The following is an 18,496-nucleotide window of genomic DNA, read 5'->3' as shown; positions in this document are numbered from 1 at the left end:
TTTTTTTTGTGACACCGAACACTTGCTTTTAAAAACCATCAATCGGTTTATGGAGGACATTCTTCTTCTATATTCACAAAGACATTATTTATAGTAGAAACTTTGCCTTTTCATTCTTACATTCCTTTAATAATTGTATTGTTATTGATTGCATGTGTCACGTGTTTTGTTTGTGAACCGGAAGTGTTGGTTGTGTAAATAAATAAATAAATAAAAGTGTTGGTGTAGCATAGCGTGTCAGATGTCGTGTGTCCATATTTGTAAGTTTTGGTTAGCACAGCGGCCACGATGACAAATGAAGGAAAGGGAAAGCCACAGTTTTATCTCTGCAGCTGTTTCACGACAGACAACATTTTTCTCGAGGACTACAAGCTTCACGTTCGCTTTCTGACAGAGGTGCAGTTCAGACGAGACTATGAACCAGTGAGTGGAGTCCAGCGTCACTTGTTTTTTTTAATTAATATGGAACGTGAACACCACTAACCTACATGACGCGTACATTTTAGCTCCTGAAGAGTCTTGGCTGCGTTACGGAGCAACAGTTTGAGGATGTCCTGAACAAGGTAAGTATACCAAGGCGCGATATTACTGCTATTTTAACCAATTTAGTAGGAGTTAAGTCCTCATGGGTTTATTGGACCCGAAAACGTCATTAGCGAACAAACAGCACTACGAAGCCAAAGTAACATATAATACAGGTCATATATAAAATAGTGGACACGTTTAAAGCACGGTTAGGTTTTAAAAATAAATAAAAATAAAGCTAAATGTGTACAAGAGCTTTGGACATCTGTCAGATTTTTTTGTGAGACATTTTGTGGTCAACTTATCTGAGTTAGCTGACTTCTTTTTTTACCAGCCTAGTTTAGACTGTCCAAAATGCGCACAATTGAATGAGGAGGATGGAAAGAGCAAAAATGATAGCTTAACTTAATCATTACAAAATCTATTTGTGGTTTGTGACAAATTATGAAAACAAATTCAAGGTATATAAATATTGTACTGTTGCAAGCCACTGTACAGTCCCTGGATGTCCTTTCTTTCTTATCTTAGATTTCCCTGGAAGTTGACAGGCGAATGCGTCTTGCTGTGACATCTCTTGACAGAGCTGCTGTTATTAAAAAGACATACCGGCCTCTGCATCCTCGTGTCTACAATCTGCAGGTACAGTATTTGTTCTTGAAGGTGTCACCATTATTTATCAGACACAATGTTGTGATACATTTGCATGGCTCTTCTTAGGAGACGTTTCTTGCACCAGAGTTCAAGCATATAGTCGAGTATTGTCAAAGTCGAAATGCCACACTCAAAAGTCTTTCTGACTTGTTGGAAAAAGAAACAGGTAAGCTAAACAAACATATTTATATTTTGCTAGAATTTTTGGGGACATTTAGATAATTTTTTAACAAAGTAATGCAACTATAGTACATGTTTTTGTATGCCATCGACACTTTTGAATAAACAATAATTGGTCTATCACTAATTCTTTGTGATTGTGTGATGTTGCGAGCGGCCAATCGGACTCCAGTTTTTACTGCGTTTAAATTATATTTGTATTGTACAGTTTTTTAGGTTATTTAATATTAACTCTTTGACTGCCATGGACTTTAAAAGACGTCAAGTAAAAACCTACGGAGGGCCGCCAATGACGTTAAAAAACGTCATCCAATTTATTTTATTTTATTTTTTGAAACGGGTGGAGGGAAGCCTTGGGCAGCTGTGGTGAAAGTTTCAAGCAGATCTAGTTAGCCTAATGACTATTTTTGGCCCCTAGATAGCAGCAATGACTCTCTTTTGACAAGATTGGGTAGGCGTCAGTAGAAGACGTGAGGCGGAGCTAGAGGGGACAATGGCTGGGGAAGGGAAGAGAACATGGCGACCGGTTGCAAGTGGCTCACGCTCGAGCAGTTTTTTTCAAAGACGAAAAGCATCGACCAACGCTAAAGAGCACATTGATGACGACGATGATCATCATCGATGATGATGATGGTGACTCCGAGGTTGGAAGCATTGACGCGGCAGTAGAAGACGTGAGGCGGAGCTAGATGGCTGAAGAAGCTAACAATGGCAACCGGTTTCAAGCAGCTCACACTTGGGAATTTTTTTCAAAGACGAAAGGCATCGACCAACGCTAAAGAGCACATTGATGACGACGATGATCATCATCGATGATGATGATGGTGACTCCGAGGTTGACGCTGAAGTTGCAAGCGTTGACGCGGCGGCTATGACGACATCATAAAGGTTCACCGGCTAGCGATGCTAACACCGGAAAATGCGGAGCACAACCGAGCACGCTCAGGCGGACGTTCAATCGGACGACGAAGAGTGCCCCGAGTCCAATGCATATTCATCGGAGGAGTGGGTACAGTCTGCTACTTGCTATTCCCCGGAAAAAAAGGCCGTCAAGAAAGTGCAACGTCTGCACGCGAAAGGAGCCAGTGAAACTAATCTGTGAAAATCCTACTGCGTCTCCTTGCACGCATGGGAGCGTTACAAAAAGAAAAACTGTATTTGAAACATCCACATAATTGTAAATAGTACCACAGTTGCACACATTTGTAAATAGTTTGCGAAATTGTTTTGTCAAATTGTTACACTGTTGAATGGAAATAAACGTATTTTGCAACCAAAAAACACTTTTTCATTGTTGGTGATAGCGTTTTACAGAAGTAAAGCACTATTTAGGTGTTTGTGGCATCATTCATGGACAAAAAGAAGTGTACAATTCACTAGAGTGCATGAAATAACATCATTTCACAAAAAGCTCTTTTTCTCCGCTTTTTGTTTCAAAACAGAGCATTTCGGTGAAACTAACCATTTTCTATTGTTGATTACTGAAGAACAGAATAAGGTAGAAACAAACTTTTATTTCTGATGAAAGATGAGAGTTCAATCTTTCATTTGGTAGTATGTGTGTTTCCATAGTCCAAACACAACATTTTCTGTGGACCTTGAAAGATCAGTCAAAATGCTTAAATCGGCTGGCACTGGCGACATCCCGTTTCTGAAAACGTCTGGCAGTCAAAGAGTTAAAGTAGTAGAAAAATAATCACTGTGCATTTGCGCAAGTAGGTACATTGTGGGGAGGAATAATGTAATATATTGGGGAGTGAAAGAGGCTAATTATTTGTCCTCTTTTGCGTGTTCCAAAACATTTGAAGACAGATTTCTTGTAAGAAAAAACACCTTGCAAGTATGATTTATTAAACAGAGAATTCTCCGGTCACGGCAACAACACTGAACATCATGTATGAGGTGGAATTTTCAGAGTGCGCATGTGTGTCCTCCCTCAGGGAAGATGGCTTCTTATAGTAAAGTAAAACGCCTCTCTCCTCCTACTAAGAATGAGTAGAACAGATTGGTTTTCACACAATATGTTACATAATATTATTTTCGTACACAGACTGCGCCTGTTTTCATTTTTAGACAAAATATACTCTCAGGGTACTTTTTCCCAAAACAAAATCTAGAGTGGCCGTGAGTGATGATGCGAACAGAGTCAGTGGTGTGTGTGTGGGTGTGTGCGCTCCCCCGAAGCAGAGTACGCTCCCACGAAGAGAATGTGTGTGCGTAAACACTGAGAGGGAATTTTAGACCAAACAAGGTGTACCAGCTTAGGTTAAGGTCAAATTATACTGAGTTCAACACTATTTTACCTACTTCACATCTTCAAAACATTTCAACATGGTTAATATATGAAATAAAGAATTAAAAATGTTAATAATGTATAACAGGAGTCACCATATAAGATTTTTGTTGCGATACATTGTGGTCATACGTTAATGCATTTGTAATTATTTGTAAAGGTTGAGGACGTATTGCCTTTTTGTACTGGATCACATTAGTTGTAGTTGTTTGTTTGTTGGTTGGCATAACATCTAGCACAGCATCTTACAATCATTGCACTCTTCTGTTAAAGCTCCCAGAGTTTATCGTTTCCCAGTGTTCAACAAGAGCTTCTGCGCAGATCTGATTGATGAGCTGGAGCACTTTGAGCATTCTGCAGCTCCTAAAGGTCGACCCAACACCATGAACAACTATGGGGTGAATAAACCACCTTTTCTGCCTCCATCACATTTCATATTCATATAGCTTGCTCCAATCTCACTCAGCAAAAACCTTAAACTGGAAGTAAAATCAAAAATGTTCCTTACAATATGTTCTATGCGCCCCCACTAGTCTAAACACAGTATTCAGATTAATATTATGTTTGTGGAATATGAATTAAGCAGCAAAATCCACCCATTTATATCCATTTTGCCACTAGCTGTTGACTGAAAATGACATCACAGTTGCTCAAGATTCAGTTAATAACCAATCACTTGCTTGCGAATGTCACATATATGACCGAACTAAAAAAAACATGTGAACCGTGATTGGTCGGTAGCTGATTGATCATAGCACCACTAAAACCGTAAGTAAACAATGACTGACCAAATGCTCTGCCGAGGGCAGCAAAATAGCTGTCAGCCATGAGTTGGTGTTATCCTCTGAAGATGAGGCTATTTTGACATGAGAAGTTGCGGTAATTTTTCCATGAATACTGTGCAATTTTTTGCAAGAAAGAGTCAAAATCCGGCTGGAGTATTGTATAAGGGTCCAGTGAAAATACGAAAGCTTTTCACATTGTAAAGTGGTGTACCAGTACCTAGGGGTATGAAAAAAAGGCATCCTTTTATTTCAATATATTTAATGTCTAATGTTACAAATTTTACTCAGGGTTATTTCCTGGCTGAAATTGGGGGGTGGTACCATTCTGACTATTTGCCATGACGTATTTTCATGAATCTGAAGAAATTACACAAGTCAGACAGAAAGTCAGGCGTCGCATGTTAGGTAGAGCCGGTATATTTCAAAATAAAACCGTACATCGCTTGACATGAGTCGGACATTTAGAAGACATTAAATTAAACATGGCAAAATCACACTTATTTAAACACAAAACGTAGTTACCCATGGTAGAACAGCCCACGTCCTAGAACTAGTGTCCAAAAAGTGTGTCAATGTGAACAAAAGACAAGTGTGGCTATTTTTTACAAGTAGCTCTCTATATACACGGTTGTTAACACGGTAACGCAACTCTTTAGCGTGAACACCCGTGATCTTGTGGTCTTGCAGGTGCCGATTTCCAGAAACGTACAGCTCACAGCACTGCACTCGGTGTGAATTGCATCCGTACTAACTGCGATGTGGATACGGAGGCATGTTCGTACAGCAGGGGTGGCCAAGTTCGGTCCTCGAGAGCCACTATCCAGCCTGTTTTCCATGTTTCTCTCCACTAACACACCTGATTCATGATCAGGATCGTTATCGGGCTTCTGCAAAGTTTGCTTCTGAGCTGATCATTAGAGTCCGCTGCGCTGAAGGAGGGAAACATGGAAAACAGGCTGGATAGGGGCTCTCAAGGACCGAACTTGGTCACCCCTGCTGTATGGACACGGCTCCTTATCCACACCGCAGTTAGTGTGAATCTGCTGTTACGGTGTGTTGAACGATATCAATCGGTCTGGCTGGGGGTGGGCGCCACACAATTTTGAACGCAGGAAAAACCCTGAAAGAAGTTGTTGTCCAGCGTTTGCATTTCCTGTTTCCGGTACGGTGGTAACAGTGGCGCTAAATAAGAGCCTTAATTGCCTTATAACTCCTTATTACTTACCGAAACGGCAATCAAGCATACCCTGCACATTTGCAAGAAGCAATGAGGTTAACACTATATGTGGCATTATAAGTTGAAAATTATAATGTTTAGATTTCAAGGCATCACATTATTCCCGAATCACGAGGCGGCAATTTATTTATCTTGGGTCTTGCATACCCGCTAAAACACTTGAGACTATAAAGTAGTTCAGTGTTATTTTATATTGTTCTACTTTTGTTGTATTGCAAAGTAAAAATGGATATAATTTTTTCCTGTTTATCAATTTCATGTTTTTTAAATGTACATATGTAAATAAGATGATGAACTGTTCTCTAGTTAAAGTTTTCAGTACTGATGTTTTAAAACTGCCAATTTATTATTATTTTTTTAAAATAATAATCGAGATCAACAGTATGAAATAAATAATTTGTAATTTTTAAAGAACAAATGCAGGAATTTAATCTTAAAGAGCAACTCATGTTCTGGTCATTGTTTTGACATTTTAGTGCATGTTTGCTGAAAGCTTGAAGTTGGGGCAAAAATCATCTGTGTGGCGTCATCTTCAGGTTAAACATTGGCATAAACACAATTTGTCTGTTTGTCCTCTGCTTGGACGTGTACGGACTGCGGACGTCACTTTTGTGAAACTGATGTGTCCTACACTCGCTGTCTCAGTCTGGTACACGCCTCCTTAGCGAGTTGGAATAGAAGCGTTCGCGAACATTTTTATATCAATTTTCAGATTAGTGATTTATTAGCATAGCATTTGGTTAGTTAATTTAGCATATCTTGTGGTAATATACAATTTATTTTGATTGTAGTTTTTACTGCTGCTGTCAATCACAGCCAGACCACGCCCCGACCCTGTCTTACCTCACAAGCCCAACCAGGGCCCTCCAGGCAACGCTCCCTTTGAATGCCATTTCCAAATAATAGGGGTGGAGCAAGCGTCTGGTAGAGTGTCGAGATTCTCTTTAGACATCGATGAAGTCATCTCAAAGGCATATTTTGCTTTGTTCCCAGATCCTCTTAAATGAACTTGGCTTTGATGAAGGCTTTGTCACACCTCTTCGTGAGCAGTACCTACATCCACTCACCTCTGTGCTGTACCCAGATTGTGGAGGGCACCGTCTGGACAGTCACAAAGCCTTTGTTGTCAAATATGACATAAAGGAAGACCTGGATCTAAGCTACCACTATGATAACGCGGAGGTCACACTCAATGTCTCCTTGGGCAGGGACTTCACAGAAGGAAACCTTTACTTTGGCGATATGAGACAGGTGATCATATTTACAATGTGTCTCACCTGTAGGAGGGTTGATTAGAATGCATTAGAAGTCGAGGTTTTCATTGAAAGACTAAGTTCAAATAACTTGTAGAATATGTATAAATTCAAGTTAAAAGGGCACTAAAAATTAACTGTTGTTTTACCCCCCCCCCCCACACACACACTTTTTTTTTTTTTTACATTGGTGTTTTCCATCACTTTGTTTTTTGTTGCAGGTGCCTGTAAATGAGACTGAGTGTTCAGAGATTCAACACAGAGCAGGTGAGGGCCTTCTTCACCGAGGCCAGCACATGCATGGGGCCCTACCTATCTCTTCCGGTCAGCGTTGGAACCTCATCATCTGGATGAGATCCTCCCAGGAGCGCAATAAACTTTGCCCGATGTGCAACAGGAGGCCAGTGCTGGTGGAAGGGGAAGGCTTTGCTGACGGATTCACCAGACACACCACTCCGATGCGTGTCGACTTCTGTGAACTCACCTGACATATGTTAAGGCACCATGTATTTGACTGAGAGTGCGTCCATTCCATCATTGGCATGAGGAGACTTTCACCCATTTGGGTTGATTCAAGTGGGTAGTGAAGTTGATGTGCCATGTGAATGTAGCGTCACAGCTGCTGAATGTGGGTGTTGTGTCAGGTGAGAAATTAGTGCTTGGCATCTTGTTTCGTCGTCATCCGGGCTCGTTAAGCGCTGTGAAGTAGAGCATGCTGGTGATCATTTGTAAAATTGTACATTAGAATTTTTACAATCTCAACTGTTGTTACTATCAACGTGTGGTTTAATACTGAATTATGTTTTTTAGTTTTATTCAAAATCAAAGCACTTTTAGTCCACTCATCTAACAGTATAACTTCACGCTAGGAATGTAATCAGAGCGCTATTATGTTGCCACCTGCAGGTACAGCAGTGTAATGGCACATGCTCGTCCACTATTTGTGCACACTACAGTATATGGCATGTCTTCATACTTATTGATTTATTTATTTATGATACTTCCCCAATGAAACACAATTAAAATGTTTCCTTTATACTGTGAAAACAAACAGCGTATTGTATTGCTTTTGCCTGTAACTATCATACACACCAGCAAATTGTTATAGTAGTCAAACATTTCATCGCATTTGAAAATCTAAATAATCCGCACAAATCAAATTACAACGACCCAAAGTCCAGTGTTTTTCAATGAGCGAAGAGATTTCTTCCACCAAATTGACCGCCATTTTGGTTTGTGACATCTCGGAATTGTCAATTGCATGACATCGTGGCCTAGCATTTTTATGAGTGTCCTTTTAGTATCAGGTCTTGGTGTACATTTCACAAAGCATGTTCAACAAGCACCGAGACTAACCCTGCACAGCGAGTTGACATACACTGAGGTTCCAGGACAGCTGATTTGTGGTAGTTATATCAACGCAGAGTAGTTTCACCTGGCGTTGCCACTATATTAAAAAGTCCACATCAATGAAGCCCCGATTCGAACCAGTCACCATGGCAACGGGGAAGCGCACAGCGCGGCACGGCCCTCTGCTTCCTCGTTTGTTTGTTTTTACCCCTCAACTGAAAATCTTATTGCGATCATATGGCGAATATGAACATGTCTTTAGAAAAAAAGTGCAACACCGCGGCGGCTCCCCATAGAGGAAGGTGGCGTGGGAGAACGGTGCTGCTCGGGTCAATGCGTACATTTAAAATTAGTCCTTTGCAATCACAATATTACAGGGGAAACCTGTTGAATGGTAGCTCATTAATTCATTTCATTTTGGTGCAATCCTGCGGGGGGAAGCGCACTTCATTTTAAATTAAATATAAAAACATTCAAATGGTTATAGGGGAAAAAAAGCGGAGCGCATGCAACACACAATATATGCTGTTATGTGAGCGCTACGGCGCCGGTAATGTTGCAAATGTAAGGATGGATTAAGTTGTGTATGATAGTGTAGATCATGGACTGTGATGAGAAACTGTAGCGTTCAAAAAGATAACTGTCCAGAAATGCCAGCATATGTATGCGCGGTTTGATAACAATCTCACGACGAATATTTAATTCCCTGCGCAATATTGCAGCACCTTCGTAGGGATCATTGTCAAAAGGACATGCCATGTTCTTGATTTAAGTGGCCTTTACGCTATAGACTATAGGCGTATTTACGCAAAAACTCGCCGCAGCGGACTTTATGAATGAGGAAAGGAAATGTCAGAATGCGGTTGAAATGAGGCGGGGACAGAGAAAACGTCGAGGTTCATTGTTGAAAAACCTGTCACCGACTAGGTTTGATTACTACGGTAACTGACCAAGAGCTTAAATGACCTCTTTTAATGAAACTATTTTCCTCTGGTTTCAGTTAGCTCTCTTTCTGAAACGGAAGACGCAGAGTTTCCCCATATTTCAGTTTTTTTTACCCAGGGTTCTGACTTAACCTGCTTTGTAAAATACACCCCTGGAATCATGTAGAGAAATATAATTTTCAAAATACTGGCCATACTAAGATTGGGGGTAAAAATATTACTTGGTTTGCTATATAGGCGACAAGATAGTTGTAATATTGTTGGTCTTTTTTATTTTATTAGGTAAATTTCATATTCACAAAGCCAAATTTCTTAAATTGAATCTATGCTTCAAAGTATTTTTGATCGATATAAGTCATTACATAAAGGCTATTAATTTTGTAAAGAATAAGAAAGGTCAAATGATGTTGGAAATACTATTGGCCATTTGCACCGACGTCACGTGATCACGTGACTGCCCTAAACCGGACAGCGGAAAGAAATGATTGATGAATGGAAGTGGACGTGACCGGGAGCGACTTAGTGACTTAGCGACTGTTATTTTACAAATGAAAAGTTATTATTGTCCATAGAGCCATGGAATATATTACTTCAACCGAAGGTCGCCTGTCAGTTAAAGTTGCACATTTAGTCGGGACTCATAGAGCGTGATATTTACTTAAGTTGGAGATCGCTAGTTTGAAAACAGCGACTGTTATTTTACAAATGAAAAGTTATTATTGTCCATAGAGCCATGGAATATATTACTTCAACCGAAGGTCGCCTGTCAGTTAAAGTTGCACATTTAGTCGGGACTCAGAGCGTGATATTTACTTAAGTTGGAGATCGCTAGTTTGAAAACAGCCCCTTACCTTATGTCGTCTGCTGTTTTGACCAAGTTAATCAAATCGCCGACTTTGCCGGAATTCACAGCGCACGACCTTTATCATTATGTAGTCAATGCCGTCTCTTCTCCTTACACCGGGGCTGATTCAAAAGCTTGTCGCTGGCTGAGTCTCTGGGACAAGATGCTACGCTCACACCGTGGGATAATATACCTCGTAATACAAAGGTAAAACTTGTTTATCATGCTAACTGACTTATTTTTATATAGTCGGTTCTATATTGAAACACTGTGATGATGTTATGTTACTATGTTTACTAGCATGGAACAAATGACTATCGTAGTGGCAAGCTATGCAGTAATTTCATGAATATGACTCCAGAGTGAAAAACTCTAAGCACAAAGACGAAATCCCCCATGATTAAACAGTCAAATGCACTTAATAGTTTTGAAGAATGTGCATTTTAAAACTAAGCTGTTTGTTCGTGCAGTTGGAGTGGACGCTAACTATCTGGCTTGTTGATGTGATTTGAAACACACAATTCGACACCTCTGTTATAATCTTTGTTGTACGTTTACTAGTAATAATTATGAACATTTATCTACTAATTACAACATTTATCTACTAATTACAACATTTATCCACTAACCTTGCAAAAAATGATCGCTTCAAATCCGTGAATACTTTGTGGGCTGCCAGTCCTTTTTGTTGATTGCTGCTATCAATCAACGTCTTTTGTCTTCATTAGTAGGTATGTGATGGAAAGCAACATTTGGTTTACTCCTTTGTCTGTCTGTACAATCGACCGCAAAGCAAGATATGACCATTTTATGAGATAATCGATTAGATGAAGGACTTAATGCTGTATGAGATTCAATGGTTACAACATAGGCAAGTGGCTCTTTTGCCGTCCAGTGTCCCCGAGGGGGCGTTCCCATGAAGGCTGTGACGTCACGTGCAAAAGGTCAATACTTTAATTTGTTTAGTTGAAGTCTGTCGTATTTTTGTTTGTTTGTTTTTTTACTTAGGGTTACTATAAATCTTTAATTGTAGTTATGATGTTGTGATATTGAACTGGAATATCTGCGTGTATATACTTTTTGTTGTTGGTTAGTACTTGACAGGATTTGTTACAGATTTGTCAATTTGTATTTTGTCAACCAAAAAAAGAATAATTTATGAGCTAGCATACTAGCATGCTGATTGGCATGGTACCAGCAGGCCATTCGTTGTGCTCGATGTATTCGTTTTTCTTGGAAGTTAAGTTGAACTTGTAAAGCTTTTATCTAAGGATACAAGAAACACTACATTTTAGAATAGTATTTTTAATGCAATATTTTTAAGTTGCGCAACATATGGGCATTTTGACACATTTTCCAAATGGCCCTGCTCATGAAGTTAATTTCTCATACAGCATTTGTGAAAACAGAAACCTGACCTCTAACACCTGCTTAATAAAACCATAAGAACATCAAGACATTTGGTTGTTTCTTTTTGTTCCAGATAAATATCCCAATGTGCGAGTCTTTCACTAACAGCTTTGGGAGGCCATGGTCAAAAGAGAGCTGGTTCTGAGGGATCAGAAATGCAGTACAACTTTTCAAACACACAAAATGCAACATATAATACAGCAAAACTATTGAAAATACACAAGTAACTATACTGCATGTTAAATACATACATCTCTGTACTTTTGAGGTGCAAGTCGGCATCACAACATAATGCTGTAAGTTATGCATAGGCCGGCACGATAGTATGGTATCATGATTACATAATATTGCAACAATAAGTACATCATTGTACATCAAAGGAAGTAATACAACATATGGAAGCTTATATTTCTCAATAAGAACAAGTTCAGGAATCAGAAACCCACTCGTTCAAAAGAGTTTTTGAAGGTGTCTGGGACACCTCCTACTGCCCGTGGGCAAGCTGGGGCTCGGAAGCACATCTCGCTGCGAGCAGGCGTCAAACATTTACTTCATAACGTCGTCTCGCTGCTCATGTCTCGTGGCCGGTGGTGGTCCATGTCCGAGTCATCGTCAGACTCCATCTCGATCTTGACCTGTGGGACTGGGCAGGCCATCCCTCGCCCCATTGGCATGGCTGGAGATGACGGGCAGGAGATCTTCAGGTGGAGGGTAATGCTGAGGAAGGGCAAGCGCCAGTTACAGTTTCTCAGGCAAAAACATGACGAGTTTGAGGAGGAAGGACAAGGGAGGATGAACATGGTTGTTCCTGAGATGCTAGAAATAAACTACAGCAGCTCATGATGGAATCTAGGAAAAAGGACAAGTGATATAATGGAAGGGAAAGTGCCTTTACTGTTAATAAATGAAAGTGTCACTATGGGGTACCTTAGGTAAGTAGGTCAATTTTTATAGTTCAACTTCAAATTATACTTCAGTTTTTTTTGTGACAGACCTCAGTTTAGAAAAAAATACAATATACACTTTACTGCCAAAATAAGTTACTTTATCATTCATTAGTCACGAGTCTCTTGTCATACAGACACACTACAACTAGCAATGTATGGTGTTTTCTTAGTTATGTATGTTTAACTACTTCACATTGTGTCTGTACATGCTTCTTATATCATAATGACTACAGCCAATTTTGTGTTTGCTTTCTTTCCAAACCATGCCTCTTTCAAAGCAATGCAGACTTGACGGTCCATTCGCATACAAGGAATGACCAAAAAAAGAGGCAGAAAGGGTGATATGTATTTGTAGGACAAAAGTACCACATTGATCAACTTATACTTTAACTTTACACGTGGGAAGATCAGTGAATGAAAGTTCCAAGAGAATTCACATGTGCTTGTAGCGGATTTGCAGGAGTTTGGAACATGGGTGAAAAAAGAAACAACCAAAGTAGTGATGATTCTTGTTACATATGGATGCATCTAGAAATAAAACATCTCGAATAAATCTTCTAAACATGACATTTTTCCTTTGGGCACCAACATTTTTTGGTTCATCTCACCTATTCTTATTATCCATGCAACACTGTACATTATGCTACACACCGAAAAATAAACATCCTGACCAATGGCTTACAGACCCAGCAAATATACAGCACACAGTACACTTGAAATATTTTCACATCCCCTACCTATCAAAAAGTTGTAAAAGGAAAAACAACATTCAGTACATAGCACAGGAAGAAAAGTAGCAAATATACAGCAAGTAGGATTGTAATGATCTGCATTGCCTTAAAGTGCATGGAGAGGACACTGGGTGGGATTGCAACTGAGCCCAAACACGGCACACTTTGAAAACAATGTTGTACAAACAATTACTGTTAGTAGAATATCTCCAATTGTCTATTATTTACATCTCATCCAACAATAAGACAGGAAATTATATACCGGGAAGCAAAAAGACTATGGGTCATCGCAGACCTCCTAATTTTAAGAGAATTAGAAGCAACAAAATATTAAGCAACACATTGAGAGCAGAGGTGTTATTTACATTAAACAATTGTAGCAACACAAAACTCATTGTTTTCAGCTGTAATTACAATATTTTTCTAAATGTAAGTATTGATTTCAATTTCTGTGTTGGAAGTCATCAGAAGGTGGAGGTGCAGTAAAGAACGGTTTAATTGTATGGTGATGGTATTCAGTCCTGCAGATAGTTTGCAGATGGATTTGTACACTTTTGAATAATAAATCCAAACTGTAGTGTATGCTCCAACTTTATGCTTTTTCAATCTAAAATCCAAAATATGTGTGAGCTGTAGATGAGAGTAAGGTCATTTATTGCACTTCAGTGAAAAGATGAGTTTTAGTAGAATATGTTTTATAATCAGAAACTTGCTTTCTCCCTCAGGCCCCGTCCACACAAAAGCCAGTTTCAAAGTAAGTTTCTTACCGTTTAGGCCGTTCGTCCACACATGGCGCGATTTCAGAGCTTGAAACCGATCACTTTTGAAACCAGGCTCCAGAGTGGAAAGATTTCAAAACATGCTCCGTCCGCGTCCATCTGGACACCATATGCAGGATACTCCTCCAGTGATGACGTAATGGGCGCAGCTCGATGACGACGCATTGTCGCACATAAATGACATATGTGCCAATTCTGCGCGCGAACCGTCAGTCTGTCAACAACAATGGCGGATAGCCGTGTTGTAGTCGTTTTGCGCAGCCTCCTTAGCTTGCTTATGCTTTTGCAGCAAAATATTTTGCTTCTTTATTCCCACATTCAATAAGCGGTGTTGTACTTGAATCACCCGCTATTGTCACATATCCTGTGTTTGTCTTTTTCATGTTGTTTTGATACATGTATAGCCATGTTTGTTCTGTAGATTGCAATAAAGTTAGAAAAAAAGTTTGTCTTCTGATGCTTCTTCCACGCTTTCCGTTATTAGCTACAGCGCCACTCCAGACTTGGCATATACATTATAGCCGCTATAAACATCCTCACCGTTTTCTTTTGGACACACGCAGGTCTTGAAATGCTTCTGTGTGTACGAGATTTGTTTGAGGAACAAAGACGGCTTTGCTTCTGTCTGGATGGGGCCTCAAAGTAGCAAGGTGACAAGTGGCTGCCATCTTTGTGAATTTTTTTGGTGTTTTTTTTAAATACCTGGAACGAGCACTTCAAATGTGTCTAAAACCCTCCATAACAAATAAGTTCAGGAAACATTGCAATCATTTTGACGAATCAACTTGGCAAATCCCACATAATTTTTGCCCGTATCAGCTTATTGGTGGATAGTTACTGAAACTTGTTGGCCAGTTGGAGAAGGGGATCCCCGAGTAGCAGAGTAAAGAAATAATAATTTTATACCGTTTTACTCTAATTTGAAGCTTTTTTTGGCCAGATTTTCACTCAGGATGAAGGGGATCCCCGAGTAGCAGAGTGAAGAAATAATAATTTTATACCGTTTTACTCTAATTTGAAGCTTTTTTTTGGACAGATTTTCACTCAGGATGAAGTGGCCTTTCCAAATACACTCAGCATTTTGCCAAACTGTCACTTTGGGGAAATCTTGCTGCATTTCTACTTAAAGTGTGCTAATAGTAGTTGAGTTGAGTTGAAATAGTGTCATAACAAAGGGATAAGGTGGCCTTTTTTTGTAAATCGCACTGAATATTTTCAATACAATGGAAAGACTTAAAACAACCACGAGAAACACTAATTGTGTGCAGGGCTGGACTGGCCATCTGGCATTCAGGGCAGATGCCCAGTGGGCCGACATCTTTTGAGGCTGATGGAGTGCTTTTTAATGATTATTTTCCTACATTTTACCCCAAGAGGCTGGCCCACAATTTAAAGGGACTAGTCCATTAATACATTTCGAAAAAGACAGTAACCTGAACCAACACCAGTTATTATCAGTGACAGAACTATGAGTTACGGGTGGCCAGAAGTCGGGCCGGGACGGCCGTCTTAAGTCAAAGTGCCAGGGCTGATTTTTTTGTGCTAGTCCAGCCCTGATTGTGTGTTTGTCTGTGTGCTGCGTGTGTGTGTGTGTTAAAGAGCAAGGTGTGTGGCAGAGGGCTGGCAGTATGCCCCCCAGTCAGACTGTACATCAGGATAGACCAGATCTTTGTAGGGGATGTGCAGTTTGAGGACACAGTACCTGCGATCCAAGTCTGAATCTGAACTTGGTGAATGGTTGGAGTAAGGGCTGTACTTATCCTGAAAATCAAGACATGCACACACACAGACATACAAAAACAGAAGATCAGTTGTGGCCAGCAGGGGGCAGCAAAAGCTCATATTTCTCACCTCCTCTTCGCTGGCATCCAACTTGGGTCTTTTCTTGTCTTTCCCGCCCTTCTTGTCATCATCCTTCTTCTTCTTCTCTTTCTCTGGCAGAAGGTCATCCAGCCAAGCCAGGTCATGCTGGGAGAAGACCATGTCCAGCATTTTGCGAACCACCATCAGACCCAAGATCTGAAGTTTCATGCAACATGATGCACAAACACATTTAAATTTTCTCACCAACATTTGTCTCATAGGCAGGTTGTGGCCTATATATGATGTAATGGGATGGCATTTGAAGATGGCATCAACATGAATCACGTGTACTTAATATACATGGCTTGTTTACATACATAGGATATTTATCTATAATGTTGAATACAGTAGTAGTTAGAGAAATTATGATTACATACCATAACTGGAAAGATGATAGCTAAAAACGTAGATTTGAGTATCCAAAGTACAGCCAGGCATATGATCTGGATCAAGGTGAACAGGTGCACCCTCCTCAGAGGAACATGTCGCAGGTAGGAGAGGTCGGGTTGATGCTTGGATGGCATCATGTACATTTTAATCCGGTCCCAGAACTACGGATGATGAATAAAACCAGGTAGTGTCAGTTTCAAACACCCAGTCAAATCATTACAGAAGTTGTCACGGGTCACCTGTTATACAGGTCCAGACGGAATGCATTATAAAAGCATGAATTATTTAAGCATGTGGCAGAGGGGTGAAGAAGTTAATTGAATGCGGACCTATAAAATGAATGAGCAATCACTGAATATTTGGAGTGTTCGCTTATGTGTCATAGCTCTGACTGGCTGTGCATGATAAGTGATAAGAGATATCCAAACTACAAGGCCACCTTCATTTAAAATTCGTATTGGTTTTAAAGATAATTGTCTAGAACTGCAGACTATCATACTAAGAAGTTACTGATAAGTCAAAATATTAGAAGCCGACCTCAGAGTGATGCAGTGCACTTCAAACTACAACCACAGTAATTAAGGTATTATTGAATTATGACTCACTCTGACAGTGTCAATCCAAAGTGATATTTGTTTTATTGTACACTGTATGTACACTATAAAAAGCCCTACAATAACAGAATTTCTGTGTTTATTCTATATGATTTTACAGATTTTTCTTATATTTTAACACTATCATTTAATTTTCAAAAATAGACTGGGATCTTATTGGATGGCGACCGGTTCAGGGTGTACCCTGCTTAGCGCCCATTGACAGCTGGGATAGGATCCAGCATGCCTGTGACCCTTGTGAGGAAAGAGCGGTTTGGAAAATGGGTAGATGGGCTGCGATCTTATATGCTGAATGTAAAGTAACGTGAAAACACTGTAACTCTGAAAACACACAATATTTCTGTACCTTTACCGAGAAACACATTAGAAATACACATATTTATTGTTAAAATATATCCCCAAATTAGTCTTGATTTCACAAATATTTGTCTGTTATTTAAGGGAATGTACTGTAAAATGCAACTTTAAAACTTTTTTTTAAAAGGAGAAAAACATTCAATATTACTGAGAAATTAATAGCAAAAATATGTAATTTTAGACTAAATTCTTTGTTAATTGACTAATGTTTATTTTAATTGAAAATAACTCCAATTATGTCCTAAATCAGGGGTGTCAAACAAACGGCCTGTGGGCTGGATCAGGCCTGCAAAGGGGTTTAATCTGGCCCGTGAGATGATCTTGTAAAGTAAAAAAAAAAAAAAGAAGAGAAGTAATTACTTAATTAGTTAACCAGAAAGCAAAAATCAAAACATATAAATTTGCAATTTAACAAGCATTCCTCAAATGAGCAATGCAACTTGTACATGGAATTGATCTGGATGTCATTAGTTTACACACAACCTAAAGTTACAGTTTGTTGATAAATAAAAATAAAATAAAAACAGACCAACATAAATCAAACAAACGTGCTGAATGCAACACACATTCATCTACAGGTGGCACAAATGCATATGACATGGAGTAATGTCCTATAACTTAATTAACTGCACCACACAATGTATTTTGAGAACAATATATATGCAAAACTGGTAGATATAACACACCTGGAACTCATACGGGCAGTGTTGCCGCATTCTTATTGCATTCATCTTATTTTTTTGGAAAGCTATAAAATTACTAAAAGCAGCAGCGGCGTGGCTCAGTGGTGGAGTGGTCGTCTAGCATCCCTGAGGTTGTGGGTTCGATCTTGTTTGTGACTATATCGAAGTCCTTGAGCTAGATACTGAACTCCTGATGCTGTGTCATCAAAAAGGTGAATGAGTACTCAAAATGCAATGTGGTTTGAGGGCCGTGAAAGGTGGAAAAGGGCTATACATTAATTACCATAACAGTAGATTGTTGCATTTTTAAACCCAATATCTAGTTTTCAACAGTTCTATGACATGCTTTGAAAGATGAATCACATAAAAAAAAATATCATATACCTCCATCCGTCCATCCATCCATCCATTTTCTTAACCGCATCAAATTATTATGCAACATCTTTCCATAAAAATCACGTGATTAAAAACATCTAATAACAGCACATTTCTGTAATTTTAAGCATTACTACTCGTAATACAACATTTACTTGCTATATTTCTCGGTAATTTAATTGTTTTAAAACGTGACAATGTTTCTAATAAAACATTAAAATAAACCTGAAAATAAGGTAAAATCTTGTTGAAATTACAACTTCAAACTGTATTTTAATTACAGAA

At 39.3% G+C, this 18,496-nt stretch overlaps 2 protein-coding genes across 6 annotated transcripts in view; one reads left to right on the top strand and one right to left on the bottom strand.

Moving 5' to 3' along the window:
- The first annotated feature begins 197 nt into the window (after nucleotides 1–197).
- On the top strand, nucleotides 198–7,975 carry ogfod2 (2-oxoglutarate and iron-dependent oxygenase domain containing 2). The gene is made up of 7 exons (XM_077562089.1): nucleotides 198–423; nucleotides 507–563; nucleotides 1,054–1,164; nucleotides 1,243–1,342; nucleotides 3,923–4,047; nucleotides 6,665–6,922; nucleotides 7,146–7,975. Exons 1-7 carry the CDS (start codon nucleotides 289–291, stop codon nucleotides 7,410–7,412), a joined length of 1,053 nt encoding a protein of 350 aa, XP_077418215.1. The 5' UTR covers nucleotides 198–288; the 3' UTR covers nucleotides 7,413–7,975.
- Nucleotides 7,976–11,385: 3,410 nt separating this feature from the next.
- The window catches only part of slc4a5a (solute carrier family 4 member 5a), a 57,701-nt gene continuing 50,590 nt past the window's right edge, over nucleotides 11,386–18,496 (bottom strand). For 4 of the 5 annotated variants that reach the window (XM_077561234.1, XM_077561235.1, XM_077561236.1 and 1 more), the window contains exons 23-26: nucleotides 16,170–16,343; nucleotides 15,781–15,948; nucleotides 15,632–15,690; nucleotides 11,386–12,189 (exon numbers count right to left, since the gene is read on the bottom strand). In XM_077561234.1, coding sequence (XP_077417360.1) covers nucleotides 12,024–12,189; nucleotides 15,632–15,690; nucleotides 15,781–15,948; nucleotides 16,170–16,343 — 567 coding nt within the window. In that variant the 3' untranslated portion in view covers nucleotides 11,386–12,023. Of the gene's footprint in view, nucleotides 12,190–13,917; nucleotides 15,691–15,780; nucleotides 15,949–16,169; nucleotides 16,344–18,496 lie in introns of all 5 variants that reach the window. The other variant, XR_013293434.1, reaches the window with a different exon arrangement.

The sequence above is a fragment of the Vanacampus margaritifer genome, chromosome 3 (genome assembly GCF_051991255.1).
Source record: "Vanacampus margaritifer isolate UIUO_Vmar chromosome 3, RoL_Vmar_1.0, whole genome shotgun sequence".
NCBI classification, from domain to species: Eukaryota; Metazoa; Chordata; class Actinopteri; order Syngnathiformes; family Syngnathidae; genus Vanacampus; species Vanacampus margaritifer.
Note: the sequence above shows the minus strand (reverse complement) of the source record. Positions and strands in the feature narration are given on the sequence as shown.

Excerpts from the sequence above, each read along its gene's own strand:
- ogfod2 (XM_077562089.1), top strand. The coding sequence starts at position 289 with ATGACAAATGAAGGAAAGGGAAAGCCACAGTTTTATCTCTGCAGCTGT. Across the intron at positions 424-506 it reads TCAGACGAGACTATGAACCA|CTCCTGAAGAGTCTTGGCTG; the intron begins GTGAGTGGAGTC and ends CGTACATTTTAG. Across the intron at positions 1,343-3,922 it reads CTTGTTGGAAAAAGAAACAG|CTCCCAGAGTTTATCGTTTC; the intron begins GTAAGCTAAACA and ends CTTCTGTTAAAG.